The 12,038-nt window shown below is 37.3% G+C and overlaps 1 protein-coding gene across 1 annotated transcript in view; it reads left to right on the top strand.

Moving 5' to 3' along the window:
• SLC25A17 (solute carrier family 25 member 17) overlaps positions 1-12,038 on the top strand; it is a 44,781-nt gene that overhangs the window by 23,946 nt on the left and 8,797 nt on the right. Inside the window, exons 4-5 of the mRNA XM_037067912.1 lie at positions 166-317; positions 11,004-11,120. Coding sequence (XP_036923807.1) covers positions 166-317; positions 11,004-11,120 — 269 coding nt within the window. The remainder of the gene's footprint in view (positions 1-165; positions 318-11,003; positions 11,121-12,038) is intronic.

Raw genomic sequence — 12,038 nt, 5'->3', positions numbered from 1 at the left:
ATCCCTCAAAATGTAAGATGTATGTACAGTGCGGAGTATATTGTAGTATAGGAGTGAACTTGGAGAAGATGTGAGTGACATTCAGCCTTGCCCAGGACTTTGCCCATTTCTAGTGGCTTCTGTGCAGCATCTTTACTTTGCTTATTATGTTTTTTTTTTCTCCAGCTTGGCCCCATATCGAGGGTGGTTTCCAGTTATCTCCAGTCTCTGCTGCTCCAACTTTGTCTATTTCTACACTTTTAATAGCCTCAAAGCAGTCTGGGTCAAAGGTCAACATTCTACTACTGGAAAAGATCTGGTAATTGGATTTGTTGCAGGTAACACAGCTTTCAGAGAGTAAATATTTTTATATTTTAACATTTATCTTGTTCATATATCTTCTGAGAGGTTATTTTAGCACAAAGTTATGCTACAAAGAATATAGTATCGTGACTTATATGTGTGTGTTAAAAGCACATAACATAAAATTTACTATCTTAACAATTTTTAATTGTATACTTGAGTAGTAAGTTTGTGCACATTGGTGTGAAACAGATCTCCAGAACATTGTCATCTTATAAAAGTTAAACACTAGACCCATTAAATAATAACTTTCCTTTCCCCGCTCCCCTTTCCCCCTGGTAACCACCATTCTACTTCCTGTTTCTATGAATTTAACTACTTTAGATGCTTCATATAAATGGCATCATACAGTATTTGTGTTTTTGTGACTGACTTATTTCACTCAGCATAACATTGTCAAAGTTCATTCATTTTGTAGGATTTAACAAGATTTCTTCTCTTTTTAAGGCTGAATAATATTTTATTGTATGTATATGCCACTTCAACATCCATTCATTTATTGATAGACATTCAGGCTATTTCTTCCTCTTGGCTGCTGTGAATAATTGTTGATATGGACATGGGTTGTGCAAATATCTGAGTCCCTGTTTTCATTTCTTTTTGATATATACCCAGAAGTGAGATTGCTGGATCATGTGGTAGCTGTTTTTTAAATTTTGCGAGGAATCATTAGTTTGTTTTCCACAGCATTTGTGCCATTTTACAATCTCACCAGCAATGCACAGGGGTTCCAGTTTCTTCACATCCTCGCCAGCACATTTTTTCATTGATTTTTTATAAGTTTTTTTTTAAGATTTTATTTATTTATCTTTAGAGGGAAAGGGAAGGAGAGAGGGAGAGAAACATCAATGTATGGTTGCCTCTCGTGAGTCCCCTGCTGGGAACTGGCCCGCAACCCAGGCATGTGTCCTAACTGGGAATCGAACCGCGATCGTGTGGTTCGCAGGCCCGCGCTCAATCCACCGAGCTACACCAGCCAGGGCTTCAATGATTTTTTTAGAGAGAGAGGAAGGAAGTGAGAGACATCAATGCGAGAGGGAAGCATCAATTGGTTGCCTTCAAGTATATGCCTCAACTAGGGATCAAACCCACACAACATGGATATGTGCCCCGATGGGGAATTGAACCTGTGACCTTTTGGTCTATCAGACGATGCTCCAATCAACAACCACACCAGCCAGGGCTATTTTCTGGTTTTTTAATAGTAGCCAACCTAATGAATATAAAGTGACATTTGACCATGGTTTTGATGTGCATTTCTCTGACAATTAGCGATGTTGGGGATCTTTGCATTTGCTTGTTGGCCTTGTGTAATGCGAGTTACATGATTTTTTTATTGTTGAGCTGTAGGCATTCTTTATATATTTTGGATATTAGACCCTTGTCAGATACATGATTTGCAAATATTTTCTCCTATAGGCTGCCTTGAACTTTGATAATTATGTCCTTTGGTGCTCAAAAGTTTTTGATTTGAGTTTTAAGTGTGTTCCATTTGTCTAATTCTTACTTTTTACCTGTGCTCATGGTGTCATGCCCTAGAAATCATTGCTGAGTCTAATGTCTAATGTCATGAAAGCTTTTCTTCTATGTTTTCTACTAGGTGTTTTACGGTTTTAGGTCTTTTTAGGTTTTAATCTACTTAGAGTTCGTTTTTGTGTGTGGTATAATAAAAGGATCCAACTTTATTCTTTTGTGTTTTCCTCACACCATTTGATGATAATACTGTCCTTTCCCCATTGTAGAAGCCCTTGGCACCCTTGTGGAAGATCCATTGACCATATGCACGAAGGTTTATTTCTGAGCTGACTTGGCTTATTTTTATCTTTTCAATCCAGGGATAAACATTAGTAATCCCTGTTTAGTAGCCTGTACCCAGAGTTTATGGAAATTAAAGTTTCTATTCTAAAAGAGAGAGAGAGAGATTATAATAAATTCCCTGCTTATTTTCCATGATTTTTTTCTTTGAGAGGTTCACATGAGTTGTTTAACGTGAACAGGACTGGCTACATAATTTACAGGGTCCAGTACAAAAATGGTGTGGGGACTTCTTGTTCACAATGTATTAAGCTTTTCAAGACAGTTGACACCAAAGCATTGGACAGGTTGCACACCCATGAATTCCACCCTGAAGGCATGTAGTCAAATACCACAAAGGTATTTAGTGCACAGCCCAGTGTAGTTTGTGTCATAATAGTTTTTAATGCTTTAAAGAGTTTATAGTAGGAAAAGAGATCCCTTTTGGCTGAGCTGGTGGGATATTTGCCTACAGAAAGCAGTGGCTCTTGAACTGAGTCTTGGTAGGATGGGTGACATTTATAGATGAGTGCTGACAGCTTCCTGATGAAGGGAATGAGAGGGAATTGAGAAAATCCAGGACTGTCTTTACAACAGTGAGTTCTCTAATTTAGTTAATGAGTGAAGTGAGTGTAAGAACATGAGCAATAAGGTTGAAGAGGTGAATAGGAGCCAGATTTTAGAAGGCGTTGGATCCTTGTCATCTGAGACTTCAGAAGTGCTAGGTAGTCATTAGCCTGGTGTTATGAATATTTGTTTACTATCTCTCTACTTAGTGGAATTTGAGCTCCATTTATATATGCTATATCAAAGAAATATATAAAATGCAGTGGTGGTACCTTATATATTATATATGAGATATATGACAGTTATATATGCACATGTATGTAAGATTTTTTACAGATAGTACCTGCTTTATGGAGTGTGTCTGTGTGTGTATCCCTTGCTATATTCCCAGTAAGAACAATTCCTAGCATGCTCAGTAAATGTTTTCTGAATGAACAAAATATTTGGTGGATGAGTCAGGATTTTATTTAAAAGGTGGAAAGAAAGTATATCTACTTCCTTTGTTTTTTGTGTTTATCCATTTTAGTCTATAACTGATTTGAATGTTGTATGTTTAGTGTTAGTATTTTGTGGAATAACTTTTCATATATTCTTTGAAAAATTACTAATTTGTGATTCTCAGAATTGAATAATATAAATGTCCATTTGAAATTAAAATGATTTGGTTGAAAGGTAGTTACCAGGCCAGGAGTAGTCATGGGCCCCTAGTTCTCCTGCAGAGCTGTGCGAGACTACCACTGTTTTTCGGTTTGGTCTCTGAGCTTTTATTCTGCTTAATAGTCTCATTCTAGTCTTAGGTTGATTTTGATCTAATTAACTTTCACTTGGACCAGCTTTTTAAAAATTGAAATATAATTGTAACATTCTATTAGTTTCAGACATACAACATTATGATTCAGTATGTGTATATATTGAGAAATGATCACCAAAGTTTTTAGTTAACATCATCACCACACATAATTAGAAATTTTGTTTTCCTTGTGGAGAGAACTATTAAATCTATTCTTTCAACAACTTTCAAATATACAATAGGGTATTATTAACTATAGTAATTATGTTATATACTATAATTCCCATTGCTTATTTATTTTACAACTGGATATGTGTACTTCAACAACTTTCACCCCCTACCAGACCCACTTTTGCATAGAGTATAACAAGATTTCATTATCTAAGAAAATGAATAGATAGTTGTTGGTAAATAAGTCAGGATAGAATCTGGGAGTTGTCCCTGAGGGTGCTCTCTCACCCTCCACATGCACTTATCATCAGGAACCATCCGTCTGTCTTCCAAGTATCTTCAGAATCCATTTTTTCTCCATACACATAGCCATTTCCCCAAATCAAGTGTCATCTCTTATTTCAACTATTGCTGTTCTGATTTCCTGTCTCTTAGGTCTTCCTCACTAGTTGTGATTCTGTGGTTGTGCAAGGAGGCAAAGTGTATCTGCCTACTTATGCCTCCATCTTGACCAGAAGTCCTCTCACTAGTTTTCAAACAGTGTCAAAACTAAACTCAAGTTTGAGATATGTTCACTAGGAAAAAAAGTATCAGAATAGATCCTGTACAGAGAGAACCTGTTTAATTGCAACAAATGGCAGTCTAGTCTGATTTTTATACACGAGACCAAGTTTTTTTTATCTTGATTTTAATGCATTTTAGATGACTGTAGTTTGTAGTTTATATGTATTGACTTTTAAAAGGTTATGATTGACTGTCCAGGACTAACACACAACTTTTGGTATAAAACTACTAATTCATGAAGTATATGATGAATTAATTGTCCAAAGCTGTTTATTTGCTCTATTTGGCATTGTGTTATCTACAAAGTAAACACCACCCCCTGTTATTCTCTCTCACTGTGCTCTGCTTGTTTCCTAATTCTTTCACAATTTACGATTACAGTAGATTCCTCCATACCTAACACAACTAGATTATTAGAGTAGGGCAATTAATTTTAAAAAGTCACTTGATGTAAAGAATATTGTAAATACTGTACTTACCTCAGGTATTTTAACTTAAGGTGTATGAATATACTATTTCAATTTTTTTAATGTATTGCCAAGGCATATTGGTTCACCAATGGGAATTTTTGCTTTTTTTCTTACATAATCTATACCTGTAATGTTTTGCCTACAGTTACAGATACAGCTGACATAAACAGGTTTGAAAAGAGACATAATTCACTCTCGGTAAGCATACAGCCCAGTGGGATGGAAGTAGACGAGCCTGGGCATACCAGAGAGTGGCCTTGGGTGTTCAGTGTGCTGTGGACATCTGTCAGTATCTTGCAAAGGGAAAGAGAAACACTGGTTTCTCTGGTGAGTCCATTATGGAGAGCTGGTTAAAAGAGATCCCATTGTAATAATATTATTCTAATTTACTTAGATTCTGAAATGTTTTCTCGAGTCTGTGAGAAAAAGGGTGGAGTCATGCTTGGCATGCAGGGAGAGCTGATGGGTGTATTTTGCCAGCTCGGAGCATCATCTGTTACATGTCTTGTCAGGGAGATGGTTCAGAACTGCTTTTCTGAAGCCCAGATCTGATTGTGTTGTCTCCAGCTTCAAAACCCTCAATGCCTGTCGCTTGCATACAGAATAAAGAAAGACATGGTACCCTCAATGTACAAGGCCCCCACCATGTCCGGGTCAAGGGCCTAACATATAAGATCTGCTGTGATATTGTTTACCTCTCTAGTTATTCCCATCTTCATGCCAAACTGTTTAGTAATTCCATTCCTCTATCGCTGCTGTTATCTGTCTGGAACATTCTTTTTGTACAATATATTTCATTGTCTATCTGATACAACCTTCCTGCCTTTTTCATCGTATTAACTCCTATTTACTCATCCTTTTACTCTCAGTGAAGCTACTTTTCAGAAAGCCATCTTTGAAGGCTTCTTTACCACCCTCAGGTTTCATTCTGGGTTAGGTGTCCATCCTTTGTGCACCAACATAGTATATATCTCTGTCTCAGTGCTTACTGTACTGTGTGATAATAGTCTGCATAGTGTCTTTATATTTTACTAGACAGTGAACCACTTAAAGGCAGGTACTACATTTTTATTATCTCTACATCTCCAGTTTTTTCATACAGTGCCCAATACAGGGAAGGTACTGATTAATTGTTGAATGAATTAATTAAATTTAAAGGACTGCTTCCCTTGTAATCTACGTTTTTCTAAGTGACAACTCTAGTCTTATCATTGCCCCAAGAAAAATCTTGAATTTTTCATCTCTCTCTCTCTGACCCCACTTCCAGTCTATGAGCAAATCCTATTGCCTCTTTTTTTTAAATGTTTTATTTATTTATCTCTAGAGGGGAAGGGAAGGAGAGAGGGAGAGAAACATCAATGTAGGGTTGCCTCTCTTGCACCCCCTGCTGAGAACTGGCCTGCAAACCAGGCATGTGCCCTGACTGGGAATCGAACCTCTATCCTTTGATTCGCAGGCCTGTGCTCCATCCACTGAGCCACACCAGCCAGAGCTGCTGCCTCTTTCTTCATATGGTATTCAGGTCAGCCACTTGTCTCCACCGTGACCTTGGTCCAAACCACAATGAACTGTTGATTGGATTATCTTCAGAGCCTCCTAACTGATGTCCTGCTGACTCTTTTTGTTCCCTTCAGTCTGTTTTCCACACAACAGCCAATGTGACTGTGTTAAAACATAAGCAAGAGCATATTATTTCTCTGTTCCAAGCCTTCTAGTTGCTTCCTGTCTTGCTCAGTAAAAGCCAGAGTCCTTACCTTGTCCTATAAAGTGCTGTGTGACCTGACCCTCCTAGTGTTCTCCTCACTCACTCCACTGCAGCCACACTGCCTTCTTCTCCCTGCACACTCCTGGCACGCTTCTGCCTCAGGGCCATGTACCTGCTGTTTCCTCTGCCTAGTAACTCCATGGCTCACTCCCTCGCCTCCTCTAACATCTTTCTCCTAAATGGCCATAGTTTCTGAAATAGACACCCCAGTAATGTACTTAAATTTTCTCCTTAAGCCCTGACTGGCGTGGCTCAGTTGGTTGGGCGTCATCCCACAAAGCGAAAGGTCACCAGTTTGATTCCTGGTCAGGATGCATGCCTGGATCACAGGTTCATTTCCAGTCAGGGCATGTATGAGAGGCAACTTATTGAGGTTTCTTTGTCACATCAGTGTTTCTCTCCTTCCCTTTCTCTCTTTCCCTCTCTTTAAGTAAGTAAAATCTTAAAATTTTTTTTCTCCTTAAACCTATCCTCTAACATTCTACGTATTTTACTTCTCTTGTCTTATACCATTAGAATGTAAGTTTCATGAGAACAGGGATTTTATTTTTATTAACTGCTGTATTGTCAGCACCTAGAACAGGGATGATCACATACTAGACATACAATATATATTTGATGAGCAGAATGTGAACGAAGGACTTGTGGGAAGGGACTGACTGTACTTGATCTATGTTACCCAAAGAATTTGGGCCAGGATCGCAATACACATGAAGTCACTAGAGAACTGCTAATTCATACCTCAGGTAAAGATAATTTACTAGCTTATTTCATATACATTTCCAGTTGTTTAAGAAGATAGGTTTACTATCAATAAAAATAAAATTTCTAACAGCTCTCATAAAAATAGATTATTGAGGTGAGAGCGAATTTCTGTCTTTGAAATTTTCAAAAATAAAGTGAATAATCACTTGGGGATTGAATTAGAACAGCGGTTCTCAACTGAGGCTGATTTGACCCAGAATGAACATTTGGCAATTCTCTAGAGACATTTTTGGTTGTCACAACTGAGGGGTGCTACTGACACCTAGTGGGTAGAGGCCAGGGATACTGCTAACCATCCTACACAATAGCACTACCCCCCACAAACACCCCCAAATAAAGAACTGTCTGGACCAAAATGTCAGTAGTGTCACAGTTGAGACTCTTGGTCAAATGAATTTCTGAAGGTAGGTATTTCTTTGGAAATGCTTTGAAAATGCATTTACTTTTATGAGTTTTAAACTTCTTATAATATGTTTTTATATCTTAATACCTATGCCTTCTTACAATAATGGAATAGCTTTTCCTTCCTGCTATGAGCCCTATCATTGTATTATAGTCACTGTAGAAATAAGTTTCATTATTTTCAAGGAAAACTAGGAACAGTACAGGGGTGGGCAAAAGTAGGTTTGCAGTTGTAAGTACACAAAATGATGTTTATTCTTATAATTATAACTTGCATGTCTTTTTCCATGCATATAACTATAAACCTACTTTTGCCAACCCCTGTATTTTCAAATTCTACTTGAAACTTAGAAATTTATTTTATTTATTTATTTTCACAGACGTAAGCCCATATGGCTTGATACCCTGGGGAAGAATTTGGGAAAAGAACCTTGCAGATAACTTAAATGAAGAAGATACCATTTTTATGAAACTGGGATTTTTACAAGTAACTTTTTGAATGACAGTGATGTTATCATTGTCGTGACAGTTCATATTCATTTCCTGTCCTCCAGTGTTAATTCTGGTAAGGCAGATTTGTTCCTTTTTTTATCTAGTTGCATTCTTTCACAGGGAGACAGATGGTGGATTTGTGGCCTTCATCTGCCATTTTTCTTATATCAGTGGTTATTGTGTACATTTCCCAGAAGTACATAGTCAGTTAACATACTTCATTTTTGTTTTCTCTCCTTACCAAGGAAGACTCGCTGCTAATAAAACTGTTTGTTTTGAAGTTTTCAGAAGTAAATAGCTGTGTTCTGAATTCCTTGAATCAGTGAATAATTTTAGTGAATAGGTTCAGTTACTATTCTTCATCTCTTAATTTTGGTTCTATTTTCCCAGAAATGGTTTTTTCCAAAAAAATAAAAAGAATCATTCAAACTAGAAGGAAATCAATCTCCTGTCATTAAAGTATTAGTAAAGTATTAGTATTCCCATCTTAGAGCTGAAGTAATAGCCACGTCTTCAAATTAGAAAAAGAATTTCCACATAGCCTCATAAATAAGCAAGTAACATTCTTTTTTTAAAAGATTTTATTTATCTTTAGAGGGGAAGGAAAGGAGAGGGGGAGAGAAATATCAATGTATGGTTGCTTCATGTGTCCCCTACTGGGAACTGGCCTGCAACCCAGACATGTGCCCTGACTGGGAATCGAACCACGATCCTCTGGTTCACAGGCCCGTGCTCAGTCCACTGAGCTACACCAGCCAGGGTGCAAGTAACATTCTTTATCCTTCAGTCTTATTGTTCAGTTAGTAAGAGTTGGAATTGTTTGTCATGACCATTTATAGTTGTTTTTCCAAAATGAAATGCTTTCCTTTGCTTGATAGCAAAGGTTGTAAGTTTCTAGCAAAGTTTTGGATCCTCAAGTATTTTGAGTGTCTTTTCCCAGAACTCATCAAGTTATAGTGTTTAAAAAATCTGTATCTATTTTGGCTTAGATGATAAACACAGTACTTGAACTTCTCAGATAAAAAGCTTTGAAATACAAAATGTTCTTACAAGGATTCTATAGCCTCTTTAAATGATGTAATCCATTTTTGCACTTGAGATTGTACATAGTATCCTCTCAGTCTTTCAACTCAATCAATAAAGGGGATGTAAAAGCAGAATTTTATATAATGGCGAAATCTGAATCTTGGCCACACTTCCTGGCATGTTTCGTGTATACCTACTTATTGAATAGAACATGAAGGAAATTTTGATTTATAAAGAATTTACTTAATGGGCAACCTATTTCATTTGTTTAGAAAGGTATGTACCCTATCTCTGTCTATACTATCCATTGATGCTTGTGATCTCTGGCTCCAAGCTCTCCTGTCATCATCTTTTTTTTTTAAAGGTGGTCTACTCAGTAGTACTTTTTAGTTTGTTTTTTCTAGCTGTTGATTTTTCTGTTAACTGATGTGTGCTTTGCACTGAATAGAAATACACTACAAAGTCTGGGTAAATGGGCTGGTATTGATAATTCTGTCTTGGCTTCTTGGGCACTAGTGCTTTTTAAAAATGAGACTCGCAAGACTCTCTCAGTAAGACTTACTCAGATTATGATCAAAGCCTCAAGTGACAATGTGTGAATATATTGAGTCAGCTAAAGATGACTCTGGTGTTGTGTGACTATAAAAATATGACAGACACACTCATAAAATTACTTAATAATGTCTTTTGAGAAATATATTCTCATAATGCTCCTAAGAGAGAGGTAGCAAAACATTTTACTTTTGCAACTGTATGCAACAAATGAAAACAATTTGGCTGTTGCACAAACTTGTTCTTGGTTAGGCTATGTTTTTTTGTATGGTATATTATTTTTCATGTTGTGTTTCAATGACTTATAGTAAAAGAGATTTCTCTTCCCTTAGAACTGCACCTCTTGGTTCTTCACAGTGTGGCTAGCACCAGGTAGCTCCATTGTATGGTTGTTGGCTGAGTTTGTTCATTGGTTCATGTGTTCAGTATTTGTTTAACAAATATTTATAAAGTATATACTATGTGTCAGGTACTTTGTTACAACTCTGTCTGGTTTGTTTGTTTTAACCATTTCAGGACTGATGGGGAGTGTATTAATATTTCAAGATGGAGTTAAATTGGAAACATATGTTTTCCAAAAAGAAGCACCTGGCTCATTTTGTTGTTCCACTCTGAGGCAACCTTGGGTGGGCCAAGGTCCCCATCCTTGAGCTTGTAAGGATCATGATGCTTGCAAAGCTGTTTCAGGTGTTTTGTGACAGTTCATAACTATTGCTTGCTGCCCGCCTGTCCTAATTCCTTAAGTGATGAGGAACTCTTCTACAATCCTCTAGTCTGGTCGCTGTTGGAGCACTTTCCAGTGTCACCACTTTCTCCCACTTATCACCCATTATACCAGGTCCATACTCACTTAAAACCATGTGAGCTACTTACAGGACAGTTGTAAATTATGTATTTTATCTGAGGTTGTCATGGACTTAGCATGTAATCAGTAAGCCACATCTCTTAAAGTTGTTTTTGAAAAATTGAGTTTAAAATTTTATCAGAATTGCTACTTTGGATGCTAGATAATAGATTGTCTCCTGTTATACAAATTAGGAAACTTATTACTCTTTTCATGTGGAAAGATACTACTGCTAGGCATTCTGCTATCAGCAAGGCTTCTGAATTGCTTCTAACAGTGGTGGCTTGTGTTGTTCTCTGGCCCAAAGAGACACCTTACCTTAGGTCTCCTAGTAGGTCGGGTCAAAAGTATAAGTGGAAGTATAAATGGAACAGAAGTATGTAGCTTTTATATAAGACAACAAAGCTTAAAAGGTTCCATTTTGCTTTCCCTTTGTCTCTCTCTCTTTTCTTTTTAAAGGAGTGGTGAATGTATTGCTGACAACTCCACTCTGGGTGGTAAATACCAGACTGAAGCTGCAAGGGGCAAAGTTTAGGAATGAAGACATTGTACCAACCAACTATAAAGGTATTATCGGTAAGTGTTTCTTGGTGAGTTTCTGTTTAAGGGTTTTCTTTATTCTTTGTATCTGGAATTTATTGCTAAGATACTGCTATATAAAGATGACCTCAAATCTCAACATTCAATCGTAAGCATTTCTTTAGCTCATGTGACTGTGGATTGACAGGGATTTGGCTCATCTAGGCTGTCGTCAGCCTGGGAGTCTTGGCTCCATATGTCTCGTCATCTTTCTGAGACCATCTTGAGCATATTCTTTTCTTTATTTTATTTTATTTTATTTATTTATCTTTAGAGGGGAAGGGAAGGAGAGAAGGAGAGAAATATGAATGTGTGGTTGCCTCACATGAGTCCTCCTCTGGGAACTGGCCCGCCAGGGCGAGCATATTCTTTTTTTATGGATGGCAATACACAAGAGGATACACCCAATTGCGCAAGCATATTTCAAGCCCCTGCTTGCAACTTGTTTGATAACATCCTCTTATCCAAAGCATAGCACATGGCCAAGCCCAAAGACAAGGGGTAGAGAAGTAACTGCTACCATGAGTGTGGATGGGAAGGGTGAATATATCTAAAGAATAATATACTGTACTTTTTTTCTAGTGTTATCTTTGGTTAAAGAAACCCGATTAATGTCTAATATCTAGGAGCTTCTGCTTTTTAATAGTATCACACTGCCAGCTTCTTTTCCATGTTTGTGATGAGAACATTGATTTGCTTATAAGCCAGTCTGATAAAACAGATTCCAAGTAACTATTGTACTTTTTGTTTCACTGGCCCTTGTTGTGAAACACATGGGCTATCGGTTCACAAATTTCTGTAATCAGAGTTCCCAGTGGTGCTGATAATTACTTAGGAAAACTTGACATTCTGACCCCATATTTTCAGAAGGCGTTCCCTATGATTGAAGTTGTCTGTCGATAACTTGGTGACTAT

Source organism: Sturnira hondurensis, unplaced genomic scaffold (genome assembly GCF_014824575.4).
Source record: "Sturnira hondurensis isolate 20B ecotype Veracruz unplaced genomic scaffold, ASM1482457v3 Scaffold0017436, whole genome shotgun sequence".
NCBI lineage: Eukaryota > Metazoa > Chordata > Mammalia > Chiroptera > Phyllostomidae > Sturnira > Sturnira hondurensis.
The sequence above is the reverse complement of the archived record's forward strand: the minus strand, read 5'-3'. Positions and strand labels throughout refer to the sequence as shown.